At 53.8% G+C, this 25,794-nt stretch overlaps 12 protein-coding genes across 12 annotated transcripts; 6 read left to right on the plus strand and 6 right to left on the minus strand.

The window, feature by feature from the left end:
* Positions 1 to 1,603: 1,603 nt before the first annotated feature.
* Z517_05070 (uncharacterized protein) lies at positions 1,604 to 3,595 on the minus strand (the record flags this gene model as incomplete). The annotated part of the gene is made up of 1 exon (XM_013430397.1): positions 1,604 to 3,595. One exon carries the CDS (start codon positions 3,593 to 3,595, stop codon positions 1,604 to 1,606), a length of 1,992 nt encoding a protein of 663 aa, XP_013285851.1.
* A 242-nt stretch (positions 3,596 to 3,837) lies between these two features.
* Z517_05071 (uncharacterized protein) lies at positions 3,838 to 5,425 on the minus strand (the record flags this gene model as incomplete). The annotated part of the gene is made up of 2 exons (XM_013430398.1): positions 3,838 to 5,159; positions 5,227 to 5,425. 2 exons carry the CDS (start codon positions 5,423 to 5,425, stop codon positions 3,838 to 3,840), a joined length of 1,521 nt encoding a protein of 506 aa, XP_013285852.1.
* Positions 5,426 to 6,338: 913 nt separating this feature from the next.
* Positions 6,339 to 7,904, plus strand: Z517_05072 (uncharacterized protein; the record flags this gene model as incomplete). Its single annotated transcript, XM_013430399.1, has 3 exons — positions 6,339 to 6,347; positions 6,398 to 6,528; positions 6,587 to 7,904. The coding sequence occupies 3 exons, from the start codon at positions 6,339 to 6,341 to the stop codon at positions 7,902 to 7,904; spliced, it is 1,458 nt and encodes a 485-aa protein (XP_013285853.1).
* An 843-nt stretch (positions 7,905 to 8,747) lies between these two features.
* Z517_05073 (uncharacterized protein) lies at positions 8,748 to 9,518 on the plus strand (the record flags this gene model as incomplete). Its single annotated transcript, XM_013430400.1, has 1 exon — positions 8,748 to 9,518. The coding sequence occupies one exon, from the start codon at positions 8,748 to 8,750 to the stop codon at positions 9,516 to 9,518; it is 771 nt and encodes a 256-aa protein (XP_013285854.1).
* Positions 9,519 to 10,741: 1,223 nt separating this feature from the next.
* On the plus strand, positions 10,742 to 12,616 carry Z517_05074 (uncharacterized protein; the record flags this gene model as incomplete). Its single annotated transcript, XM_013430401.1, has 1 exon — positions 10,742 to 12,616. The coding sequence occupies one exon, from the start codon at positions 10,742 to 10,744 to the stop codon at positions 12,614 to 12,616; it is 1,875 nt and encodes a 624-aa protein (XP_013285855.1).
* Positions 12,617 to 12,724: 108 nt separating this feature from the next.
* Positions 12,725 to 14,011, minus strand: Z517_05075 (uncharacterized protein; the record flags this gene model as incomplete). Its single annotated transcript, XM_013430402.1, has 1 exon — positions 12,725 to 14,011. One exon carries the CDS (start codon positions 14,009 to 14,011, stop codon positions 12,725 to 12,727), a length of 1,287 nt encoding a protein of 428 aa, XP_013285856.1.
* An 875-nt stretch (positions 14,012 to 14,886) lies between these two features.
* Positions 14,887 to 16,221, plus strand: Z517_05076 (chlorophyll synthesis pathway protein BchC; the record flags this gene model as incomplete). The annotated part of the gene is made up of 3 exons (XM_013430403.1): positions 14,887 to 15,782; positions 15,933 to 15,985; positions 16,088 to 16,221. The coding sequence occupies 3 exons, from the start codon at positions 14,887 to 14,889 to the stop codon at positions 16,219 to 16,221; spliced, it is 1,083 nt and encodes a 360-aa protein (XP_013285857.1).
* A 604-nt stretch (positions 16,222 to 16,825) lies between these two features.
* Positions 16,826 to 18,841, minus strand: Z517_05077 (uncharacterized protein; the record flags this gene model as incomplete). Its single annotated transcript, XM_013430404.1, has 4 exons — positions 16,826 to 17,698; positions 17,766 to 18,204; positions 18,295 to 18,608; positions 18,665 to 18,841. 4 exons carry the CDS (start codon positions 18,839 to 18,841, stop codon positions 16,826 to 16,828), a joined length of 1,803 nt encoding a protein of 600 aa, XP_013285858.1.
* Positions 18,842 to 20,138: 1,297 nt separating this feature from the next.
* On the plus strand, positions 20,139 to 20,507 carry Z517_05078 (uncharacterized protein; the record flags this gene model as incomplete). The annotated part of the gene is made up of 1 exon (XM_013430405.1): positions 20,139 to 20,507. The coding sequence occupies one exon, from the start codon at positions 20,139 to 20,141 to the stop codon at positions 20,505 to 20,507; it is 369 nt and encodes a 122-aa protein (XP_013285859.1).
* A 1,472-nt stretch (positions 20,508 to 21,979) lies between these two features.
* Z517_05079 (uncharacterized protein) lies at positions 21,980 to 22,500 on the minus strand (the record flags this gene model as incomplete). Its single annotated transcript, XM_013430406.1, has 3 exons — positions 21,980 to 22,149; positions 22,225 to 22,348; positions 22,459 to 22,500. The coding sequence occupies 3 exons, from the start codon at positions 22,498 to 22,500 to the stop codon at positions 21,980 to 21,982; spliced, it is 336 nt and encodes a 111-aa protein (XP_013285860.1).
* Positions 22,501 to 22,916: 416 nt separating this feature from the next.
* Positions 22,917 to 23,330, plus strand: Z517_05080 (uncharacterized protein; the record flags this gene model as incomplete). The annotated part of the gene is made up of 1 exon (XM_013430407.1): positions 22,917 to 23,330. The coding sequence occupies one exon, from the start codon at positions 22,917 to 22,919 to the stop codon at positions 23,328 to 23,330; it is 414 nt and encodes a 137-aa protein (XP_013285861.1).
* A 435-nt stretch (positions 23,331 to 23,765) lies between these two features.
* Positions 23,766 to 25,592, minus strand: Z517_05081 (uncharacterized protein; the record flags this gene model as incomplete). The annotated part of the gene is made up of 1 exon (XM_013430408.1): positions 23,766 to 25,592. The coding sequence occupies one exon, from the start codon at positions 25,590 to 25,592 to the stop codon at positions 23,766 to 23,768; it is 1,827 nt and encodes a 608-aa protein (XP_013285862.1).
* Between the last annotated feature and the right edge of the window lie 202 nt (positions 25,593 to 25,794).

The raw sequence follows: 25,794 nt of genomic DNA on the forward strand, positions 1-25,794 counted from the left end.
TGGGCACATCAACCAGCTCCACCATGTACGCAGCAGAGCTGAAAGGGATCGAGATGGCATTCCAGATTGCACTCGACGTCCAAGCAACGACGAACACGCCCGACAAGTGCACCGTCTTTGCTGATAATCAAGCTGCCATCCAAGCGATGGCCAACCCCAAATGCCCTCTGGCCAATACATCTTGGTCGATGCCATCCGAGCACTGGATCAGCTCCGAGACCAAGGATGGGAGGTTCAGCTCCGATGGATACCTGCACACATCGGCGTGCCAGGCAACGAAGTAGCCGACGCAGCCGCGAAAGAAGCTGCGGGCTACAGCCCACACGCACGAACGAACGCCAAACCACTACAGGAGCCGGAAACACTTCGGACACTCATAGCCACAACCAAATCCACCATCCGCCAGACCATGAAGGTCGAATGGGACCAGAGTTGGGAATCGGCTAAACACGGTCGGGAGCTTTTCCGACTTGGGGTCCGACCTGGAAAAGGGACCCTGACCACGCATAGGGGCACCCACCGAGCGATCAGCTCAGTCATTACACAAATGCGCAATGGGTAAATAGGCCTATTGGCCTATCTACATTCGATCAATAAAGCCGACACCGACCAGTGCCCCTACGACCACGGACGACAAACCGTACGACACGTTCTCCTGGAATGTCGCACATGGTGCGAGGAACGGCAACGAATGTGGGCGGGTAAAACTCCATGCATGGACATCAAGCAGGTTCTCTATAACTCGTCAATAGTGACCAAATCAGCCAAGATGTTATTAAGGACAGGCCTCCTGGAGCAATTCCGGGCAGTACCGTCCACAGTACTCCAATTATAACGTAGACGAGTGATTATTGTCATACAGAAGTCGAGGAGGGTCAGGAAAAGTTGAAACTTAGAACTAGGAAACGAGTGTGATGATTATGAACTACGGATGAAGTAGGCACGGCTACTTATAGCCGTGACACTGGTAGGCAGCAGCAGTGCTGCCTACAGGTATCACGTGATTGGGATCCAACTTATAGAGCGGCTGGTACAGTCTATGAATTGATGAAGAAGAAGAAGGAAGTGGGAGAGGGATTAGGATGGGGGACGAGGTTCTTATAGCCGTTAAAAGCGGCGCCGCGCCCAGCTTACGACTATACCCGAAACGGCCGGGCCGCCTAAACCGGAGGCGGATTTCCCGGCAACGACTTTACATCTCAAGGTCCTCAGTTTCATCTTAGCGTCAGGATTGGCATCGTCGACAAAAGCGACGTGTTCCGACAGTGGAGGTGGGGAATCTAATACTCAAAGCCTAGCCGATGAGCGGGAACCGTAAACTCAAATAAAACCGTCGCATCTGCTTCTTTCATTTTCGGTTTTGCCAATAAATGTTTCTTCTCCGGTTGCGAAGCTATGTTGGGGTAGTTGCGCATTGCAGATATAAAGGTTGCATGTTTACATCGCCGCCTTCTTCGAACAACTTGATATTGCAGGTGGAAAGCATCATCGTGCCCTGCTATGCTATCTTATACAAATAGCCAATGTTTTGCGCATCCACAATCCTGATGTCGCCATGCGCATCTGCTTATACAAGAACAAGGTACAACTGTCGGCAATAATATCATGACATACCATCCGTCGATGAAGGATCTCTGCCCATGAACACTGTGTACAGTCGCTTGCTGATTTGCGGCCCCAATCGCTTATCGCTCCAACCGCCGTCTTTGTTCACAGTCTTGCGAACATCTTCAAGCATCAGGTTACCGTGTTTGTCAAATCCTTTCACCAGCTTTCGAATACTCCTATATTCTTCGACGATGCCGTAGGCCATACTGGGAGTGACCCTCTGCACCTCTTGCAGCATCTTCACATATGTGTCCTTGGGGTCATCGCCAGTCCGAACCTGTCCGCTATCCATACAGAACGACGCAGATTTGAGATTGTACTCAAGCTGGGCCAGGCGGTAAGGCCGCGTAGAAAGATGTTGAGTGAGTGCGCATATCTGAAACGCCGAATCCGCGGGAGTCGATGTGTGTTGAATCAGTATCGGTTGGTGGGCGAGTTGAAGATGGAGGAGCAGGTCATCGACAATATCGGATGTCACTACCGACAAGTCCAGTGACTCGGTTGGCGCTTTTCTGCGCTTCCGACTCCTGGCCTGAGATGGAGGAGGATCAATATTCGCCGAGTCTCCACCATCGGCCTCCAACATCTGAGCACGGACAGCAGCAGTGTATGCTCTATTCTTCGCATTCTCATTCTTCCGAAGCCAGCTCCTGAGTCCTTCGATGAGATAGATTGGTACGCAGTCGCCGAAACGCCTGCGTATGGACGACACGTGTGCGTCCAGATTGGCCTTGAGCTGTGGCTCGTCCTGCACCACGCAGGTGGCGGACCCTGACTGCGACGTGGCGGCGATACCAATAAAGTCTGCAGCGGCCAAGTGAATTAGAACATGCTTTTCATTCACGATCCGACATCCGGAGGTGGGTTCCCACAGATCATCCTCGTCGTTGTACATCGATTTCACCTTACGGCGCCAAGTGACAATGCTTCCATGCCGCACTTTCTCGCCTTCTTCGACCAAGATGAACTGCTCATCCACGTAGTTGACATCGACCTGGACGTTCTTCATACGCTCTTCGACTTGATTGCCGACACTTGTATCCTTGAGAAAGCTCGACATATCCAAGATCATCTCTGGGGTCGCGTCTTTCTTATTCGTGCGCGATTTGTTGGCCTCGGCAAGGTCGGCGGCCTTCTGCTTCTCCTTGGCCTTCTGCTCCCTCTCCAGCTTCTTCTTCTCCTTTTCCGCCTCTTTCAAGGCACGTCGTTCATCTCGCGCTGCTGCCTTCTCCCCTGCCCGGTCAGCGGCATTCACAGCCTTTTCAACTTGAGATATTTTGGGAGGTTTGGTGCTTTTAACGAGGACTGGACTGGATGAGAATTCAATATCATCAAAAATCCTGGGTCCTCCAACTTCTTTTGACAGATGCGTAGATTTGGCTTTGGGTGCTTCGGGTGGTTTCGATGTAAGCCTCCTTTCGTCGGTAGACTCAGGATTGAGGGTAGCCAGAAGCTTGCTTGTCCTGTGGTCATAGCCTTCCTCCGTCGATTGTGGCAGAACCAACGGGCGGTCTCCGAGGGGATCATCTTCCAATCCATCTGACAGAAGCTCCCAGAAAACACCCGCATCCTTCTTCTTGGCTGTGGGCAAAGGTTCTGGGGCTGATGATGAGAAGGTAAGTTCGTCGAAGAAGTCAGAGTTCTTCTTCGGCTCCGACGAGTGTGAGACAGGGGCCACAGAAGTATCGAAGCTGAGCACTGCCTGCGGTCCGTCACTAGAAAGGATCTCGAGGGGTACTGAAGAGCTTCGTTCGTAGGTGACATTTGCACGTTTCGAGTTCAAGTGCGAACTCGCACCCGGAGTAGTGCGTTTCCTCTTCGAGGGCCTGTCTACCCGAAAACCAATCGAACCAGCTAATTCAAAGCTGTCGATTTCAAAATCAATCTCGTCGTCCAGCCATGTTCCCGTGCCTATTGATCTTGAAGCAGCCTTCGAGGCTTGGGAACTTTTTGGTGGTGATGACGATAGCACAATCACCTCAGTCATGGTTTGGGCCCAAAATACGTCGACCTAAAGATGAGCGCAGACAGAGAAAGTGCATCGTCTGCGTACAAGTGTTGGAGGCAGCCCGGATGAATGACGGTGGTGGTGGTGGCAACTTGGAAGTGTTGTCATTGAGGAAGTCTCGATCGGGAAAAGTCTAAACAAGCTTGGCATCCGCCCGTTGCGCGTCGTTCTCGATCGACGCGTAGAGTGTTTTATTCGTCTACCTCGTACATATTTCTAATCTACTGCCCTGTGCCAGCAAACAATTTTAGCTGGGGATCGGCCTCCGGTTTCATTCTCCTGGCGCGGGCGAATTCACTTGCCCTCCTGTCCCCTCGTCCATACTTCGCTTTGATGACAGTGGCTAGCAATGCTGCTGCGAAAGCTGCCGTGAGCCAAATAGCAAGGACAATATCTTTCCTCTCTAGAAAAGTGCTGCGCTTGCTTTTCAGCATTTGGGTCATCTCATCATTGAACTTACCCGCCATTCTACTCCTGGTAAAGTGCTCACGGACTCGTTGTCGCCCACTCTGACCCATCCTCTTGAGTTCGTCCGTGTCAAGTTCATGCAGGACTTTGTTGATCACGGCAGTCCATTGTTCCACCTTCGCAGAGTCACGCAGCCAACCTGTCTCGTTTTCGACAATGGTTTCCAATGGTCCACCAGTATTTGACGCAAGAACAGGTAGACCGTGCTGCATCGCTTCCACCGGTACGATCCCAAAGTGCTCGTTCGAAGGGGTGTACAACAAGAGCCGAGCGTTTTCCAGGAGAGTTTCCTTGAAGAACCCTGGCACAGACAACAAGAACAAGACTTGTATGCTGCTTGGAATTCCCAAAGCTGTTGGTACTGTTTTAGCAGTAGCTGTGGTTAGACCCAGCCCTTCGGCCAAGTCCACCAGCTCTTTATGATATTCCACATTTTCACTGACCCTTTGGTCGTAGCCCCCGGCTATGATCAGGCGGGTACCTCGACGGGCTGCAGGAGAGAGATCATGATACGCTCGAATAGCCAAGCCGATGTCTTTTTTCCGTTCATATCGATTTATGCTGAGCAGCAGCTTGAATTGACCGCCCCACAGTGACTCTACATCTTTCCTGGCCTCGTTGTCTCCATCATTGACGCAGGGATATATGACACCCAGTGATTTTGCCAGGGATGGCCAGACTCTGGAGGCGACGGATTTCGTGAACTCGGAGTTGACGACTACCCGATCGCTTGCGCTCATGCTCCAGCCTTCGAACAGGTCAAAAGGAAATCTGTAGATTGTTTTTGCAAGCCCGAGCAGGCCAGAACCTCGGCGATCCGCAAGCAACTGGTCTGGGAAATGGCAATAGAACAGGGTCCGTTGGCGATGGGGGTATAGCCATCTCAGCAGCGGAACGCAGGCAGAGAGCTGGTCGACCACGAAGATATCGGGTTGAAGGGTGCTCAATTCATTACTCCATATTGCGATTGACAGGACCAGATGAAGCTGGCGCAGGGTCGCGAGCAGGATGTGAAAGCGATTCAGGAATGAAGGAGGAAAGAGGGTGTCGCCGCGAACTCGGACGTCGAGGGTGCCTGTACTCACCAATCTGTCAATGATTTAGCTACGGCAAGCACACCACATCGGGGGATAGCAACTGACCATCTCGTGCCTCCTCAAAGCAGTGGTTAGGGTCGCAATGTGAGGTGAAGATTGTGACTTTGTTTCCCTGCTCTTGTAGACCAACTGCTGCATCGACAATCAGCCTTTCAGCACCACCAATCCCGAGGTCTGGGTGGAAGAAGACAATGCGCTTCGATCGTGGCTGGACAGAGCCAGTCACCTTCTGTGAGGAAGCCATATTAGAAATATCTGCGAAAGCATAGGGAGAGTGGCATCATTTCCTGCTGAATTGGTTTGTTTGTTTGGCGAAACTGTCTGCACCCGCGGGACCACGCAAGCCACAGTATGACATCGGCTGACCTTCCTCTCATGTCCAGATCTTGTTAGACCAGACGTGTTTGCTTGTATTCTGAACGTTCGCTGCATCCACCTTTTCCAGTTGTAGAATGTTGTGCTACGTCCGTTGTTGTATCACAAGATTGCGTGTCACAGTAGGCTTGCGTCTTTGACCTTTCACCACACTACAAATGCGCTCCTTTTGATGCCCAGTTGCGACCCAAAAACGCAATCAAATGTCTCCCGCGCCAGGTCGCTCATCGGGTAATCTCAAGGCCCGTTAGCATTGGTGTCCTCCGCCACTTTCCCGCAGAGGATGTGATTGGCAGCACCTAGAGCCGTGGACCACGGTAGCCCGGGACTTTTCATGCGAGCAGGCCTAGAGTGGAGACAGCTATCACGAATGGTACCCATGAAATCTGGCATACCATACCCTAACTGTAGTAGGTGCATGGCTCCGGATGCGGACGCTGATAGAGCGTGCAGATTGCGAGTCGAGAAAAGAAACATGAGCTCAATAGGGTACGTCGTCTCCGTGCCGTCTCTTCGTCTGCTCTATCGATTTCTTTACCACCACCTTCGCTTTGCTCTTCTACGAGTGTCGCGCCTGCAGGTGTTTGATCGGCGTGCATTCACTTCTTCATCTTCCGCGCCTTCTGTCCCTGAAGCCGCGTCTCTGGTTCCGGAAACTTCATCTGCGCCTGGCCTAATTATCTCCAGCCGTCCCCTCGCTTCAATCATTGCTCATCGTGTTCGACCATTCGCTTTCTTCTCTACCACTTTTGCATAATCCAAAGCTCAACTGCTTGGTCACCATGACTCAGGTAAGGTAGTGGCACCTCTCCCTACAAGACGAATGCTGACCCCTCGACAGCTCAAAACTACCTTCCTCGCCCTCGTCGCCCTCTTCGCGTCCTATGTCTTGGCTGTCTCCCCGCTCGTGGTTCAAGGGTCAGACTTCGTCAACAGTGTCGATGGCACGCGTTTCCAGATCATTGGTGTAGCGTAAGAGAAGACACTGCCATGGCTGAGGCACAAGCAAGACACTGACTGAATTTTGCAGCTATCAACCTGGTGGTTCTTCGGGCTTCAATCCCGGCTCTGGGATCGACCCGTTGAGTGATGCTGATGTTTGCCTCCGAGATGCTGTGCTCATGCAGCGCCTGGGAGTCAACACTATCCGCGTCTACAATCTCGATCCGGATTTGGACCACTCTGCTTGCGCCTCCATCTTCAATGCCGCCGGCATCTACATGATCCTTGACGTCAACAGCCCATTGCCCAACCAGTCTCTGAACCGCGGTGCGCCATGGGAGTCGTACTCCTCTACCTATCTGGAGCGCGTTTTCGATGTCGTGGAAGCCTTCATGAACTTCAACAACACCTTGGGATTCTTTAGCGGGAACGAGGTCATCAACGAGGATTCGGTCCCGGAGGTTCCAGCCTACATTAGGGCAGTTACTAGAGACCTCAAAGATTACATCTCGAAACAAGCTCCGCGACCCATCCCCGTTGGCTACTCCGCTGCTGATGTCCGTCCACTGCTCATGGGGACCTTCAACTACATGTCATGTGGATTGGACAATGACACCAGCTCCAAGATTGATTTCTTCGGCCTCAACTCTTACTCTTGGTGCGGCGATGCCACTTTCCAGTCGTCTGGCTACGACGTCCTGGTTGGGGACTTTGGTAATACCACAATCCCCGTCTTCTTCTCCGAGTACGGCTGCAACCTGGTCACTCCACGAACGTTCACCGAAGTCCCCGTTCTGTACTCTGAGAACATGACACCCGTCTTCTCTGGTGGGCTCATCTACGAGTACAGCGAGGAGCCCAACAACTATGGCTTAATCAACTTCAATGACAACGGAACGGTCAGCATTCTTCCAGACTACAACAATCTTCGAGAGCAGTTCAATTCACTAGATGTCGATGCGCTCGAGAAAGCCAATGCCACAGCAACTTCGCTCACGCCCCCGAAATGTGCAATTAACTTATTGGGCGGATCAAACTTTAGCACCAGCTTCGATCTCCCGGCTCGTCCAGACGGTGTTGATGACTTGATCCAGAATGGTGTCTCTGGCAAATTCCCGACCGGGACTTCATCTATCACAAACACCAAGCCTTCACAGACTGTGTATGATGCCGATGGTCAAGAAATCACCGGACTCCAACTCACCATTCTGCCCAATGATCAGAGCAATTTGCCAGGTAACAACACAAGCGGCAGCACACCCAAGAGTACTCCATCTTCCTCGCCGAGTGCCACGACGGCCGGCAGCGAGCCTACCAACACCAACGCAGCGGCAAAGATGGACGACATGAAGTTTGGGTCACTTATCTTGGGCGCACTGACTGCGGGTCTCGTCATGCAATTGTGATTGGAGGGTGACCGGGCACTACGGGACAGGGAATGGAATGCGTGTCATACGTCGATTGTGTTTCGAATCCAGGCTTCATCCAGTGCATCTTCACACGGAACCAAAGGCATAGTTCACGTTCTTCTTCATGGACATATTTGCAATTGACTTTGCAGGTCGAAGTCTAAACACCATAAGACGTGCTAATACTGATGATTAGATGAATCCAGAAGAACGTTTATTACCACTCGAACCTTTTGTTCCATTTCCATTGAGATCCAACTGTTTCGCGGGGGGTTGGTACTTACTCGTACAGGTGCTGGGTGGCAGGAACTGACCGAACAAAGTTTTCATGTCATGGCTCAACCCTGGTCTTTTGGTGTGTGGCGTACATTTCTCCTTTGGGAGTGTTGATCAGGTGCCAATTCTTGACTTCAGCCAGCTTGAAAATGAGGTGGTGAGGATCGGGCGAATGGCGGCACGGGAAAATGAACTGGGGCGTAGGCGCCAAGATTGTAGTGGATTCTCTTTGAGGTCATACCTGTGGCGCAGCTACGATTCTAGCCAATCACATCCCCATTGTGAGCGCCTCTGGTACCCTGTGCTGCGTCGAGGGAAAAGCAGAGCAAGGTGGTGCCAGCTGGTGATCGACGCCACCACGTCACCCACTTGTCCATCTATTGTTCCTCACGACGATCGCAGACCAGGGTACACAGAAGACCCTTCGACCCCTTGCTGAAAACTACAAGAGGCTCCAGCCGCCCCCATATCTCTGTCGTGTTCTGTTCTCCTTCGCATCATCCCTCTATTCGCGCGACGAAGCCTACGCTTGAAACTCAAACCCTCGATCGACGTCCACCCACCATGGCTATCGGCGGTGTCATCCTTCGCTTCGGCCAAACAGGCTTGCGACTTCTCGAGTTTGCGTCCTCTGCCATCATTCTGGGTATCTACAGCTACTTCCTAGCCGTCATGGCCGACAAGGACATCCGCATTCCAACATGGGAGAAGGCTGTTGAAGGCATGTCTGGAGCGGCAGTTCTGTACACCATATTCGGCGTCCTCTTGACCCTCTGCCTGGGGGGTGTCTCTTTCTTCGCGCTCCTTGCGGTTGTCCTCGATATCTGCTTCGTTGGCTGCTTTGCTGCCATTGCCTACTACACCCGTCACGGCGCCAACTCATGCAAGGGCTTCGTCAATACTCCTCTGGGTTTCGGCCTTGACACCGAAGCTGCACCGGGTGCTGGTGACTGGGGATACGTGTGCAGTCTAAACACTGCCTGCTTCGCCATGGCTATCTTGAACATCTTCCTCTTCCTGATCACTGCAGGCATGCAAATGCTGCTGGCTCGTCACCACAAGAAAGAAAAACGCTACGGACCTAGCCCCGCCAACAACTACACCAAAGGTATCGGTCGTCGACCATTCTGGAAGCGTAATCGCGCGACCGCATCGACTCGTGACGCAGAAGTTGCGACAGGGACTACTCCGGCAGCAGCTTACCGTCCTAGCCACGAGACTGGTATGACCGGCTCGACAATGCACGGTACCCATGTGCCAGTTACTTCTGAGCCGAAGTATGGCCAACCAGGCTACGGTATGCAAGGATATACAGCTCCTGCGACCAACTACTAGCTGTGTACGATTTGAGGCAATGAGACAGCGCCTCGGATTTTTTTTCTGTCAATCAGTCCATGGGCAACCTAGCCGCCTCCAACCTTTATGCCACTGATATTGTGAAAGACATTCCGGAGCCAACCGGGCGGAGGATTAGATGGGCACAAAGCTTCTATAACAATGCGTATGAACAGCTTGTCACAATGTTATGGCGTGGGGGAGTTGTGGGTGTTTACAACGATATCATAATACGAGTTACATACCAACTACCTCACCAGCGTACAAGCTGGGTACATAATAATTACACTCGATCAAGATTGAGATTTTCACGCGTCATGTTTGTTATTCTGCCTTGTTTTCCTGTTGAAATTGCATTCGTGTGACTTACTCTCCTGGCCTTGGCTGTTGTAGGTCATTGGATAGCCCGGGGGACCACTGGTGACCAACAGAAATGTTTCTCTTGTAATTGATTGCATCACAATTTTCCGGTTTGGTGACGCCCTGATACGTCATGCAAGGGGTCAATCAACAAACATTTTCGCTACATTCGCCCCACCAGTTTCATTGGTGTTTGATGGGAGAAACCCCCCAGTCCACCTTCTCGTATGCTCCATCGACTGCGCCACACTTGTCCCAATCCCAATGCTACTCACTGAGTTCTACGAGTCCCATCGAGCCGTGTACCTTCTGCAGGCGCCACAGAGCCATCCTTCTCCTCGCGCCCTCCATCGCGATTTCTCTATGTATAAGCCTCCCTGCGACCTAGACACTATGCCTAATATTGCAGACTTCATGTTGAGGAGGCACAGATACGGTGGGTGAACATAACAGCAGGGGTATTGTAAACAGATGGAGAGTGAGTCTGAGATTCAGTCCGCGTCGAATCAGAAAGAGGAAAATGGATACTCGAACGCATGGCCAACACTTTGCTTGTCTCTATACCTGTAGAATCTACGAGAGAACCGTCCCTCAAATGACACGAATGGGATGGGCGAGTGCTTAACCGTGGCACGGAATTCTCGGAACACGTGATCCTCTTCCAAAAGATTGCCTGACGCCAATCCTGATTCATCCAGCTTCTTCATTGTCGGTTCTATTTCATCTGTTTCGATAAGAGTGTCCATATCCCTTGGTGGTAGTGTCCTTCGTCCCATCGTGGGCAGGAATTGGCAATCCCACTAGTGGGCATCATGCCATGGTGTGGAGCTGTCTGATGTCTATACGTTTTGAGAACCTTCAACATGCCATTGACAAAGCATCGTCCCGAAGCAGTGGATGCGGAGGGCAGCAATAGACCTCCGCTCAAAGGAGTCCAGACAGATGACTTCAATCACTTCACCGGAGCTCATGGAGCTCACGGAGCCGAAGACCTGAGCTTGGAGGAACAGACTGCCATCCTACAGGCCATGTCACTCGAGTCTCCTCCTGGCTTCGAGTCTCCTCATCCATCTCCTGGAATTGTTCAATCACCGACGAGCCTTTCGACTTACAGCGTCCAAAGTCCCGGCACAACATCGACGCCGTCAACCCCTCTCACACCTATCTCCCCAGCCGCTACGAATCCCTCCCCATCTCAGTCAAAATTTGTATCAGCCTTGCAAGATGTACGACATTTTGCTGGTGGCTTGATCAGTCATCCTTACGAGTCCACCAAGCACTACACGATCCTACGGCATTCCTTTGGCATAGTATACTACAGCGGGTCGTCTACAAATCTAGCCATCACAATCTTCTCCGACAGGGAGCTACCTCCCGACCGTACTTTGTGGTTACAGCGAAGAGGCTTCTCCGGCAAGACCGGTCTGAAGATCGGAGGCTTACTAGGTGCCAGAAGCACCTGGATTGATGTGACGCCATCCACTAGGGCAACGCCGGAGCAGGTCAATCCTACTGACGAACGCGCGTGGCAGAGAGACATTAAAAAGTTTTTGAGAAAGGCTCCAAAAGAGCTTCGAGCTCATCGACCACGGGAAACGGATATCCTCCGCATTCCTTGCGATGCCGACGATGGCTATCTGAGGGTGGTCCTATGCTCTGCTGATGGAAAGCGGACGCTCTGTGGTAGCCCGGTGTTCCGACTGGCGTCCTCATCGACGGACTCTAGTGTGATCAGAGGCTCGTCCCTCAAGACCATGCCACTTGAGGCAGGCATCAGATTAGCAGCAGCTGTCGGAAGACAATTCGTCACGGCGACTGCTGGCCCGTTTGTTGAAACTGCGCGGGAAACAGTGACAAACCAACTGACTTCGGTCTATCAACCAAGTGCAGTCGCCCAGCAGGTTGCTACCACCGCTTACGATCAGAGTGGCGTCCAGGATCGCTTTGACAACATGAATGAGCAGTATGACACCACTCGAGATGAGTCTTATACCCGGACCCAGCTGGATGGGTACGATGCCTTGGGTCGCCCAGACGTTGTCGGACCTCCATCCGGTCCAGTGCCACCATTTCCTGTTCGGTTTCACGGAAAGGTGATCGCCGGCACTGGCAGGAGTAGAGCAACGTTGAACATGCCGACGGCTAACTTGACGGGCGTCCCTGAGGATGTTCTTTTGCGGTACCCGGGCGTGTTTTTTGGTTGGGCAGCAGTAGCCCTTCCCAGCAAACTTGCTGCAGAGAGGAACATCTCAAGTGAATGGCATCAAGCAATTATTTACATCTCGCCAGACCCCTATGGCAGGAGAAGTGTGGTGGAAAAGAACACTGTTCGACTTTATCTCATCCATGATTTCCAGTCGGTCGACTTCTTGGACGCTAAAGTGTCGGTACTGATGATGGGTTACTTGCGAGCTCTAGAGCTAGAGTCCAACCAAGATCCGGACGTTGAAGCACAACAGTTTGACTTCTACAAAGATGTCGCCGTTACGAACGCAAGCTTGGCCCGATCCGCCTGGGCAGCGGATGCCACATTAGAGCGAATCAAGTCGGCGTCGTCCAATCGATCTTTGACAGAACGATACGTCGATTTCAGGCAGAGCACACAGAGACAGATTGACCGAGTCCCTGTTCATCGGTTGGGAGTTCGGACAGATGGAGCGACCATGAAGGACAGATTGATTGGAACTGGTGGAGTATGGATTCCAAGGTCACCTTTAACGCATACCGCTACAGCTTGATCAGGTCCATTCAGACCCTTCGCCTTAAATCGAGAAGAGACAAGGACCTTTGACGCCTGAAGCATATCAACCGCCACAACACAACATGACGGGATGCTCACCACGTTGTCAACCGTTGCTCTGGGCGGTCCGTGTTAGAAATCCCAGCAGGCGAAGAACTACCTTGTAAACCAACAGCTTGACCCCTGTGGCATGCAAAAGATCAATTGTCCAGCGCGAGGTCTTCCGAACCCTGGAAGCTCGAGGAATGGCCACCTTGTCATACGCAGTAATTGCCTCGTCAAGGGTTGAAGCATTCTTGAGTGAATTGGCAAGGTCCCATGCATCCATTATTGCCATGTTGGCACCGTTGCCTGCAAAAGGGCTCACAGCATGGTTTGCATCTCCGATCCATATCACGGTTCCATGCCTGAGTGGCCGATTTGGGAATGGAGGTCGATCCATCGCATTGAATTGCATGATCGTTCTTGGGTCCGTTGCAGAAATCAAATTCTCGACCAAAGGGGCAAAGTTTGTTGCCAATTCCCTTGATTCTTTCAGCAATTCGTCGAGGCGCCGTGGAGGAATAGGGTGCCGCAATGGCTCCTTCATTACAGGGCTAAGACGACTCAAGGCCCAAAGCACAGACTTGTCGTCTACAGGCGCGACAAAAAGCCCGATCCCATTCGCGCCCAACACACCGCCCCAGTCACGGTCCACAGGCTCGGGGATGTCGTCGTGACTGGGAAACTTGGCCGTGCCTGACCAGAGATACACACCAGCATAATCGAGGCAGTCATTTGGTCTCAACAGGGAGCGCACCTTGCTTCGGGCTCCATCAGCGGCTATCAGGATGTCGCCCGTCACAGTCACGCCAGTGTTGAGGGTGACTCGCATTCGACCGTCATCGGTCGCCTCTACCCCCGTCACAGTCGTTTCCCAGTGGATTTGAGCTCCCGACTCCATAGCGGCTTCGGCGAGAACTTTCTGCAGAGCGTTACGGCGAATTCTCATGCCGAGGAGTTTTTTTGGCCCGATTGGTGGTGTCGCGAGACGCAAAAAGGGGCGAAACTGAGGATCCCAAAGGTTGAAGAAACCACTCTCTTCTGGAGATCTCCCAGGCTTGACACTCACGCCCCTTACAAGATCGTACAATCCTAGGGAATCCAAGACCTGAACAGCACCGGGATCGTTGTCTGTTCTCAAAGATAGACTGTACCCTTCACGTCCGATACGGTTCTCATAGCTATCTCGCTCGTATATGATGACTTGGGGTCTTTGTCTCCCTGAGGAACTCGCAGGAAATGTTTGGGCAATCGCAGCGGCAAAGGTCAATCCAGCTATGCCACCCCCTGATACGAGGATTGTTTTGCCGGCCAGGAAATCAGCAGGCAGTTCCCCAGCCGATGGAGCCATTGTGCGTAAAATAAGAACGAGCAATGAGATGATTGCTGCCAGTGTTTCAATGCTGCTATGTACACACCCTCCATCCAGAGCATCCTGGATCCTTATATAACATTCCTCCACCCTCGAGGACCATCAAGGACTAAGCTCAGGCAGAACAATTCTTGGGAATAGATGCAGGGTTTCGCTCTGCAGGCCACCAATCAAGCACCTTGGGAATCCTTTCCATTCCACCACCATCTCGCCGTCTAGAGTGAGCCAATCTCGAACCTTGCTAGCTTAGACTATGACAGTGTCAGTGTGACGACCTCCAGAAAAGGAGACGGGGCTCTGCGAAACGAATACGACGGCGTTCACATGGCAATTGTCCTCGGTCAACCTGCCTTGTGCTTCCCCAGACTCGACGATCCCGAACTCCTCCTCGAACCGCTGCTCCATCTTTTTGCCCCTCACTTCGGAATTTCCCAATCAAGGATCCCGCGGAGGCAGAAACCGTGAGTAGTGGGGAGCTACACAACGGGGAACTGTGCAACTGGGGGACAAGTTGGACGGAAGCAGTGTTGGTCTTACAAGTGGTGGCAATGAGCGGGGTTGCAGCACAACGGGCAAATGAATGAGTCCAGCGGGATTCCGAAAGCGACTGAAAACACTTCAATGGTCGATCGGGTCGGTCGAAAGCAGAGCGGAGTTGCCGCTTTGATGCTTAGATGGGGATGACGACTGTTGAGGAGTTAGTCTGCTGTTGATTCTGTCGTCCTTGTTCTTCCTTCCCCTCTCGTATATCAGATTCCAGTCTCGCCGTCTTGCTGGAATCGATCTCTGTCATAAAGCAAAGACATCTCCCTATCAGGCTCCCCTTAGGTCACCCGGCTTTTTTACCTCCCACCATGTCGCAAATGAATGCAGTCCGTTTCTACGGTCAACGCGACATCCGGCTCGATCAGATCCCCGTCCCCGCCGTCAAGCCAGGGCAGGTCAAGATCGCGCCCAAGTTCTGCGGCATCTGCGGCTCGGATCTGCACGAGTATCTCGGCGGGGCCAACCTGATACCCCAAGAAGGACACCCGCACCCGATCACGGGCGAGACGCTGCCGCTGACGCTGGGCCACGAATTCAGCGGCGTGGTCGAGGAGGTGGGCGAGGGCGTCGAGAAAGTCAAGCCCGGCGACCGCGTCTGCGTGCAGCCCACCATCTACGACGGCAGCTGCCGCGCCTGCAAACGCGGACTCGTCAACTGCTGCGACAAGAACGGCTTCGTGGGCCTGAGTGGCTGGGGAGGCGGGCTGTGTGAGCACATGGTCGTGCCCGAGAGTTGCGTCAAGCCCTTACCGGACAACATCCCCTTGGAGGTGGGTGCGCTGATCGAGCCGCTCGCCGTGGGCTGGCACGCCGTCGACATTTCCCCATACAAGGACGGCGACTCGGTGCTCGTGCTGGGCGGCGGCCCCATCGGTCTCGCGGTCGTGCAGGCACTGGTCGGCAGAGGGTGCAAAAACATCATCGTCAGCGAGGTCAGCGGCCGCCGGCGAGAATTTGCCAAGCAGTTTGGCGCGCACCATGTCATCGACCCCGTCAAGGCCGACGTCGTGGAGGAGGTCGAGAAGTTGACCAGTGGCGAGGGTGCCGACGTCGGCTTCGACGCCGCGGGCGTGCAGGTCGCCGTGGATACGGCCTTCAAGGCCATCAAGGCGAGGGGAACGCTGGTCAACATCGCCGTGTGGGAGAAGAGGGCAACGCTGCAGATGAACGACATTGTCTTTAGGGAGAGGGGCTATATGGGAGTGTAAGTCTGGTTGTCCCTTTTTTTTCTCTCCCTGACAAAGCGAATGGAGAGAGTGGTTCTCCTCCACCTCCCCGAGCTCGCCTGTGGTCTTGGGAATGACATCTTCCGAGTGATTGACTGGCTGATTGACTGACCACAACTGCACCGCAGAGCCACCTACGCCCTCGGCGACTTTGAAGCCGTCATCAAGGCCATCTCAACCGGTACGTTTCTCCCTCACATACGAGATGCTCTTCATTCCATCCATCGACCCTGCATTCGCTTGCCCAACGCAACGCAACGCAACTAACATTGTGTCCGCCCAGGCGCCATGAAACCCGCCGGCATGATCACCAAGACGATCAAGCTCGACCAGGTCGCCGAGGAGGGCTTCAAGACCCTGATCGAGGACAAGGAGAACCACGTCAAGATCCTGGTCGACGTGGGCGCGGGGATTTGAAGATCTGACGAGGTTTGACGTTGAGGTTTGAGGTTTGAGCGCTTGAGGAGGGAGCCTCACAAGAAGTGGCTCGGAAGACTGAAGACTGAAGACTGCAGGCGGATCCATCGAATCAACGAATCTACCAAGGGGTCCATCTTCTCTACCGAGAGGAAGAGGAAGAGCAGGATGAATTGGAGAAGGAGGGTGGAGAAGAAAGGGCGAAAAGGCCAAAGGCTCGCTTCCTGGAACACAAGTGTTGAAATGTATGTATGTGTCTTTGTATGTGCACCTGAGCATGAATCAAAAGCCCTAGCTACCTAAATCATGAACAAAACCTCGATGACCAATGGATCGTGATGACGGATCACGATGCCATTCCACCTTGTGCCCTTTTTTTCTGCCTTTTCTTCCTCGAGTCCGTCTAATTCGTCCAAGTTCATACAGTATCATCATTGCATTGCATTATTCATTCGTCATGACCCTGGGGTTTGAAGCTCGTCTGTCCCCCCGCGCACACTCTCTCTTTTGATCGCTCTCTCTGTTGCCGACACGGATGCCAGTAACTCTGTCGCGGGCATAATATTGGCGGTTGTGGTAGTGGTGATGTTATCATAGATATCGTTCAGACCTGCTCTGCAGTGACAATGGTGCCCTCGTGCTGCTGTTGCTGATGCCCGGTGCGGCCGCCGCGCTCGAGACTGGGCTGGCGCGAATGGTCAGCGGTGGTCCAGCCGCTGCGGGTACCATGGCTGACGCGGCCCCAGCTGAGGAAGCTATCGCTGTTGTTGTGGCTGTGGTAGCCGTCGGCGGAAACGAGCTTGTGCTCGGAGATGAGGGCCTTGTTGATCTCAAAGTGCTGGATGATCAGGCCGATTATCAGGGCTAGCCCGGCCAGACCAGTCAGGAAGGCGAAGACACCGTGAAAGCCAGCGATGTAGGCGTCGATCACGGCAGCGGCGCGTGCTTGAGCAGCCGAGTCACCAACTGGCGTCTGCTTGAGGACCTCGAGGTATGCTTCGGCCTGCAGCGCGATGTCCGTGGGCAGGCCCTGGCTGGCGAGTTTGGCCTTCATGACGTTCTGGAAGACGGAGCCGCCGACGCCGACACCGATAGCCATTCCCAGGCTGCGCAGGAATGCATACATCCCGACGGCACGACCCTCATCACCGGGCTTGCACGCTGCCTGCGATGCCGTGTTCAGTGCGTTGAGGTTCAATCCGTGCCCGAACCCAAGCACTATCATCTCCACCGCCCACACGGCCGTGTGCGTGCCCCGGTCCCATGAAATGCTCAAGCCCGTGCCCAGTGTCGCCAGCACCCAGCCAGTGGTAATGGCCCAGCGGAACTTGGCGGTCCGCGTGATGGCGGCGCCGACAATCACTGAAGCAGGTACAAGGGTCAGCAGCACGGGCAGGAGGGAGACGCCGGTGCGGAGTGGAGAGTACTGTTTTGCGGCCTCGAAAAAGAAAGGGATGTAGTAGAGTTGTGCATAGAGCTAAGAGGTAGAAATGGTCAACACGGGAACCCACACCTATGGAGAAAGCCATGGGACAAGAACTTACAATCAAGCCTTGAGCGAAGGCACCGAAATAGATGGCATGGGCTGACCACACGTGGAAGAGCGAATGTCTCAAGAAGGCAGTCTCTTTGGCACCGAACCTTTCCCATACCATGGTGGCCACCAGGCCAGCCAGGCCGACCAACAAGGGCACAAGGGTTCTCCAGTGGCTCCAAGCATAAGTGGTGCCGCCCCAAGAGATGGCGATGAGGAAGCTCGTAGCGGAAGAGATGAACAACACCCCGCCGATCCAGTCGACACGGCCCAGCATCTCCCTCAGGGTGGCCTCGGGACGCCTGAGGCGGACGAAGAGCGGCACAAAAACCAAGCCCACCGCGCAGAATGGTAACATCAGATAGAAGACCCAGCGCCAGCGAGTCGGGCTGGCAAAGGCACCGCCGATGATGGGCCCAATGACACTTCCCAAGGCCCATGCTCCTTGACTAGAGTGGATAGAGGTCAGTAAACGAGAGTATGAAGGCACAGAAGATCTGGTATTGCTCGGGATGGGGCAGTCAGGCCAGAGAACTTACAGGACGCCCACATATTGTGGTCGAAATCGCAAGGGTACAATGTCGGAAAAGATGACGAGGGAGAGAATGATGACACCGCCACCACCGATGCCCTGCAGGCAACGGCCCACGAGCATAATGCCGATGCTGTGGGCTGTGGCGCAAAGAATGGTTCCGACGGTAAAACTCAGCAAGGCAGTGAATAGGGTCTGTGGACGCCCGACAATGTCACTGATGGAGGCAGTGAATGGCATAGTGACCGCTACGACAAGGAGGTAGGAGGTACCTATCCAAAACCCTTGCGTGGATGTCGTATTCAAGGCCTGGACAATGGTCTATGCAGCCACAGATTAGACGGGGAGTGTTTGCAGATGGTGACAAGGGTTCATACCGACAAGGCTGTGACAATGACAGTGGCGTCGAGGCTGACCATTAACGAGATGATGGCCAATGTCACCATGACCAGAGCTTCTGCTGTCGATGGCTTCCATTTTAGAGAAGGATCCTTGATGAGGGCAATATTCTGCTCAATGTCGGCTCCACTCTGCTCTTGTTTTTGTCCGACCATGATGGACTGCGGTTTTGTATCAGTGAGAGAGGGGTTTTGTTTGTGTTCAAACTGTAGGTCGAGAGGTGAAGAAGGTAGAGGAGATGTGACCCTGGGACAGCTACTTGTAACGAGCATCGTGACAGGTGATTCTGGCTGGCATATAAGATGTTTGTCTCATCTGTGACGGGCCGTATAGTCCGCGGGGATGATGGCAGCAAACCATAATTGTCACTGGAGCGTAAGCACCAGGAGGACATGGTGGAGGTGAAGCTGCTGCACTGCCTGCGCGTGTGTTTATAGACAGAGATAGCATTTTCAGGGGCAACTGAGTGAATTGAGGATTGTGATGGCTGGTGTCTGTGTGGGGGACGCAGTCACAAAGTATAGAGTGCAGAAGAGGGATTCGGCTGCCCCCTGATCATCGTGCGCTTCAAAGCTTGGCGCTCATCTTCCCCCTTCCTCGTTAGGCAGGTAAGTAGATCCGACTCGCCGAGAACCAAGTACCAAAGTCTCTATTGTGCTGGTTGTGTTAATTTTGGTCACTGATGAGTATTCTACTGCTCGAATTTTACTCGATGTATCGCCCAAATCATCAGTCGCCGACGCTGTTCCTCATCCGGAGGCATTACGCGAGCTGACACTGGCTCCCGGCCCATCTCTGGTGATCTTGAACCCACCCGCGGCCGACTTTAATAAGCCGTAGGGCTGCGACTAGGAGCCTCAAGGTTAGCCCGCCACACAGCGGAGCTGCCGTGGGCCAACGAGACTCAGCCGCACTGAGGGAATTGGCAAACCGACAAGATCGACCCCGCCGGGCAACTTCGGCCTCGACCCATGCCATGTAATCACCTCTATATCCTCCTCCAGCGCCGTCAACCGCCCTGCGGTATCCTCCTCTCTTCCTCTGGCCTTCTCAAACCATTCCATCACTTCGAACTCCCAGGTACACCCCTAAAGTATTGACAGAGCGACGATCCTCATGAATAAAAGATGTCAGAGATATCCTGGCGAAAAAAGGGAGTCGGCATGCCAGGTACCGTATACCGTGCTGGTGTTTGTTGCACAAGGGCCTTGATTTGGCAGCAGACTCCAATGGGCCACTCAGGACATGATGGAATATCCAGAGAGTAGACGTGCAGCTGCTCGCTTGTTGGACGTTGCCATTCAAATCCCGTCTAGACCCGTGTATGTCGATACATTTAGGATACGCTCAATACACCAACTCTGTCTCCGCCATGTCCGCCCTCGCTTTGCCTGTATTCATGGTAATTTTTTCTCTTGTATATTTCGAGTTTCCCAGGCCTCAACTTCCAACATGAGGATTGTCTCTTCCTCTTCACAATATTTGCGTCCCTTGGTTTTTGGGCTCAGGATTTGTGATCAAGGCATATCCATACCCATACCCATAATCCCAAATCCCACTCCTAATCCCACGCCTTCCCCACAGGTGGTCCCACTCAGCCTCGCCGCTGACTCTGAGAGCGTTCGTCCGTTGAGTAGGATCGTGGAACGTGCCGACAAATCCTCCGGAATCGGGCCAAAAGCCGCGCTGGCCCCTAACGCCTGGTCGAATGAGTTCCCCTCAAAGATCGACGTCGCATTCCAGTTCACCATGCGACTCAAATTCGCCTTCCAGTGGTTCCCTCTCACCTCAGAATGGCCCTCAACTGCTGTCCACCGGTAATCAGAAGGTCACCGAGCGATCCACCGCTTCGCTGGCAAAGGTCCTCGCCGAGAGGGCCGATGTCCTCCCCTTGTGCATGTTTGGTGGATTGGTCGAGGCCTCGAGCAATCTTAAAACCCAGTCAAAGGAGAAACAAAAACTCACCTGGATCAAGGTCGAGCCTGGTACCAAGTGAGCATGGTTGGGGTCGACTGCGAATCAAAACACCAAATCTCTTCTGCTCCACTAGAGAGTTTCATCGTTGTCGTGGTATTGGTCCTCAACCGCTCCGCCGGATGCTGTAAGAGGAACGGACGGCAAAAACAACCACATCTGGCTTCAGGTACAGACAGTGGGGGATCTGTGTCAGAGCTGCAAGGTCGAGAAATCTGCAGATTGGATACCTCCGAGAAGTCTTCCACCACATGGAAATGGAAACAGGCAAAGCCGAGGTGACCAAGGGTTTCCCAAGCCTCATTCAGACAGTGTTGTATCCTACATAATCACTCAAGTGTCCTTGGCAGTAAGGGAGAATCACCTTTTTCTGATTTCCATATGCTGAGGATGACCGTATCAGGAATCGGGATTCTAAAATAGGATCTGCCTGGGGCTGGCCAGCCATATGGCGTCACTGGGAGTCCCTGGCGCCACCGGCGCTAGTTGAGGCTCACCGGCCCCACCAGCCGTAGCCTAGTGCCACGTCCACAATCACTTCCCACCTACACAAACATCATTGCCATTGCCATGCCGTCCACCACCATTGACGACAGGATCCTCGCTGCTCTTCAGGCGGACTTCAACCTCGTCATTCGAAGCTTCCAGTCTGCTGCCAACGAGACCCCGATTTTGCAGAAATGACCTGCAGTCGCTGGCGACGACGTGGAGCAAATGGGACAAGAGAGGAGAGAACAATCTGGTCGTTCTGAAGAAATACCTGCGGCTTTTCAGTAGAAATCGATGCAATTGGAGTGGAAGAAATAGATGACATTATATGACCGTTTATGGAAGCGCTCCTGGTACCACCCAGGCAGCGAAACAGAGGCAATTGAGGACCAACATCGGCTTGAGAGCAGTTATCGAAACATGTGCCTGAAGACTATGAATCTTCAGGTCCAGAGGGAAGTATCTTCTCATACGCTAACCACAAAGGACGCGATTGGCTTCTTAAGCTTGTCGAACCTGACGCGTATACATACATTTCATCGCCCACCTCGAGGTTATGAAGTAAAGCCAGGGAGATTGCTTTGATCATCTCCGGAGCTGGTGTCCAGCGAGAATGGTACCTCGCGGGCGTGCTCGAGAGAATGATTTGGAGCCGTTGGAGGCGCTTTGTTGCCCGAGACACTGGGAAATGTCGCTTCCCTTCCCATTCGATAGAGGCTAGAGGATGCTGCTATGTCGACTGGACATTATCTGCGAATACCCGCGGCCTCTTGTCCTGTGGGTGGGTGCTAGCACATTCCATCGTTTTAAATATTTCATAATGTTTTCTTTCACCCGGCCTTATCATTCTTGGACTTTGATTGCTCGAGACGCTTCAATTCATCGCGGAGGAGCTGCTCTAGCCCTTCGTTCCGCCGAGTAAGCAGCATGACATCGTCCGTTTTGATCGTAGATCTTCCTGCGTGTTTGGCAAACGCTTCGAGGTCGACAGCAGCATTCCCTGGACCGATGCTTTTTTCTCAGTCAAGCGATCTCTTTATCATCAGGCAGCAGCCGGAGAATAAAAGATTCGTACCGATTTGTGCCCACACGAGCTCCATCAGACTGCCGATGAACTGGGGTGTGGCATTGACCCCGAGATTGATACTCTCTTCATCGACCATTTTTCCGATCTGGAACCATAGCGCAGAGCGAAGTTTCTGGGGCGGTGTTAGCCCTTGACACTCCACCACTTGACATCAAATCCTCGGTGTGCTTTGATGAGGCGCGAGTTTTTTTTTTTTGGGAGGAGGGGGGTGGGGGCGCTTACTTTCTGCAGAGATTCCGCCTCTGTATCGTTCGATGAGGCCATCACGAGTAAATGGGCGACACAGAGGTGAAGTGAGTAGTCGGTACACGCGTTCAATTTACGAGCTTGACAGCGTGGTGGCACCGTGTAAAGTGGAACGCGAAACTGACGCGAAAGAGGCAAGTTCAGCACTACGGTTGTCCATATATTCCATGAGTGTACAAGGGTAGAGCAGAACGACTGCGGTGACCTCTGGAGTGCTATGGTACCAAGTACCCCGTCATGCTTGCACGAAAGCTACTATTTCCAACCTCAATTGTCTTCTCTCTACTCGGTACACCAAATAACTCTCTGCGGACCACAGGTCTAGACAGTCCCCGAGTACTTCCAATCGCCAGCTACTCCCTGTTATAGAACGAACCTGCGTACATCCAGACCTGTGAGAGGCCGCGCCACTAGACAAGGCCAACCAAGCCATCATGTCCAACTTCACCTTCCCGGACATCCCCACGCTCCTCGAGCCGTACATCCCCCCGGCGCTACAAGCGTACTTCACCCGGCAGAACCTGCAAGCGGTCGTGCGCGTCATCGTCGGCATATCGACGTACATTCTCTTTCGACCGCACCTGGAGTCCCTGTTCCGCAAGGTGACGGGGACTCCGGATCGGCGAGAGGAAGAGGCGCGGGTCAGGGTCGAGTACCTTCGGCAGCAGCAGGAAGCGGTTGCCGCCGTTGCAGGGGGACAGGGCAAGAGTGTGGGCATTGTGGGGAAAGACGGGAAGATATATCAGGTTGTGCCGCCGCAGAGAGGGCAGCAGCAGCAACAGGCAGCAGCAGGAGGAGGGAAGAATGAGAAAGGTGGGAGGAGGAAGGGCGGGAAGGGGAAGGCCTAAGAGTTGCTATTTTCCTGCGGCCTCGCGCCCGTGGGCCCGAGTAGATCAGGACATTTCATTGTCCGTGCATTGGTCCCCGGTTCACTTGGAGAGAACACGCATATCAGTACGGCATGAGTACGGCAAAAGGAGGTCTGAAGGGACCGACAAACGGACTCTTCGCTCCTCGGGAACATGCTACGTCAACGGCGCGTCGCTTCGAGTGGAGGGAAGTAATTTGTCACCTTGGGGCCCGGGCGGCACCTGTGACGGTAGAGACAGCGTCTAGTACTTGAAGAGTGACAAGTATACAGAGACAACCCGGCAGAACCGAATTCTACATCGGTGAGAACAATCAATCGAGACTTTTCAAGCGGGTTGAAGCTATTGTTGTGTTTAACCTCTCCCAACCAACACTGGACGGGCGCGATTTCGTATCAGAAGTTGCGCAAACTTTCACAGCCTCCCTCTAGCCAAAAACCTCACGGGGACATCGACGTATCGTGCCCTCAAGTACTCGGCGCAATTCTTGCCCAAAAAGTCCACGGTGCTGGTACTTCCGGCGCCTCGATCCAGCAGGTTCCGGAACAAGAAATGTACGCCTCTCAGATTCGGCAGTTCGAATCTCTCGATCTCGAGCTTGGGCACCCGCGTCTCATCCCACTCTTTGCCCAACAGGAGTTTGACGGTCTCGACGGAGAGCAGGTTCTTGAGCCACACGTATTCGTCCTCCCGCGCGACCCAGAAACCGCAGTTGCAGTCCGAACCCTTGTCGCCGGAGCGGGCATTCACGATGGATCCCAAGGGAGCCCGCTCGGTCGGGCCGAACTTGGAGAGGTCGACCTGGAGTTGCGTGACGGGCTGACTTGGCTGCCTCTCCGCGAAGACGTTGGTGACGGTGGGCGGTGGCACAAGTGTTTCTCGGCCGTTGAAATGCACCACGTGTGACACCTTTGCTTGGTCCAACAGAGTCACGTAATACTCAAAGTACGGTTTGGGAAGACCCTGACGAAAATCCAGATGGAATGTCCCTCCTGGGTACGCCTGCATGATATTGTCAATCACGGGTCTCAGGAACTTGGGCGCGGAGATGTCGCCGGCGTTCTTGCCTTGCACGAATATTCGAAAGATGCACGTGGCGGCATTTTGGTTATTGGCGTCGACAGCCGGTGTTCCCAGGACGGCGAAGGACAATGTCGTGAATTTGTCCGAATATGGCCTCAAGCTTTTGCGCAGCTGCGCCTCGGTCATGCGCGCCTTTTCGGCAATGTTCAATCCAGTCAGGAAGTACCAGGCCTCAGCCTGAAATCCGCCGCGAGCGGTAATGCCGACTTTGGTCGTCGGAGGCGGCGGCAGGGCTTTGACGCCGTGCAATGCGACACGGTCGGGGCCGAGCTGTTCGAACCACAGCTGGTCCAGGACGGCGGTGACATCGCTGTTGAAGTACCAGGGTCCTTGGATCTCGTACAGTAACTGCGACGAGCATGTGTGGACCGTCACCGTCCCGCCTGTATCCTTCTGTTTCGTGATGACCACCTGGCCATCTTGCGAGATCTCTGCGATGGGGTACCCAATATCGACCCACCGACCCCCGGCCTCGAGACTTTTGAAGCCAGTGAAATTACCACCGGTGACATATGTCGAGCACTCGATCAGGTGGCCCGCGACGAAGGCGTTGGCCAACTGATCCAGGTTCTCCCGCGACCACTGATGGAACCACGCCGCGGCGCCAATAACGGGCGACGCATCCGCGACCCGGCCACAGACGACAATCTGGGCGCCCTGCCGAAACGCCTCGGCGATGCCCATGCCGCCCAGGTAGGCGTGCGCGTAGATGGGTTCAAACTCCCAGCTCTCGAGCACCTGGCCCGTGTAGACGTTCTTGAACTTGGACGTCCCGCTCTTCAATCCTGCGTTGATGGCCGGCAGAACCTCGTCGCCCGAGATCCACGCCACCTTGATCTTGTCCTGCAACCCTTTTTCCCGCACCATCTCGACCACGACATTATACAGGCCCTGCACATCCGCGTTCCCGGCGTTGGCGGCGACTTTGATGCCGTGCCTGGCCAGGTCTTCCAGCGCCGGCTTCAGGGCCTCGAGGAATGAAGCTTCAAACGCAGGTCCAGCGGCCCCGAGGGGGTTGTCGCTCGAGGCTCCCCCGTCCGTCGACTGCGCCGCGTCCACCTTCCTCCCCGCCCCGATCGCCATGTTCACCTCGGACATGTAATCGGAGATGATGACGTCGATGGGATCCGAGACGTAGTCCCTGGCAAAGGCGGCCATGGCATGGCGCCGGTCAGAAGCGGAGCCAGACGCGCCTGTTCATCGATGCCCCCAGGAGATATTATTAGCAGGTGGAGGGTGCAAGAAGAGGAGGAAAGGGGAATTTGATGGACTGAGTGACTGATTGCTGGATTGATTGGACAGTACTTGCCTGCTATACGAACTGGTCTGGACGCCATGATGTGGAATGGTACGGTTGTTT

The sequence above is a fragment of the Fonsecaea pedrosoi genome (assembly GCF_000835455.1).
Source record: "Fonsecaea pedrosoi CBS 271.37 unplaced genomic scaffold supercont1.3, whole genome shotgun sequence".
In the NCBI taxonomy this organism is placed as follows: domain Eukaryota; kingdom Fungi; phylum Ascomycota; class Eurotiomycetes; order Chaetothyriales; family Herpotrichiellaceae; genus Fonsecaea; species Fonsecaea pedrosoi.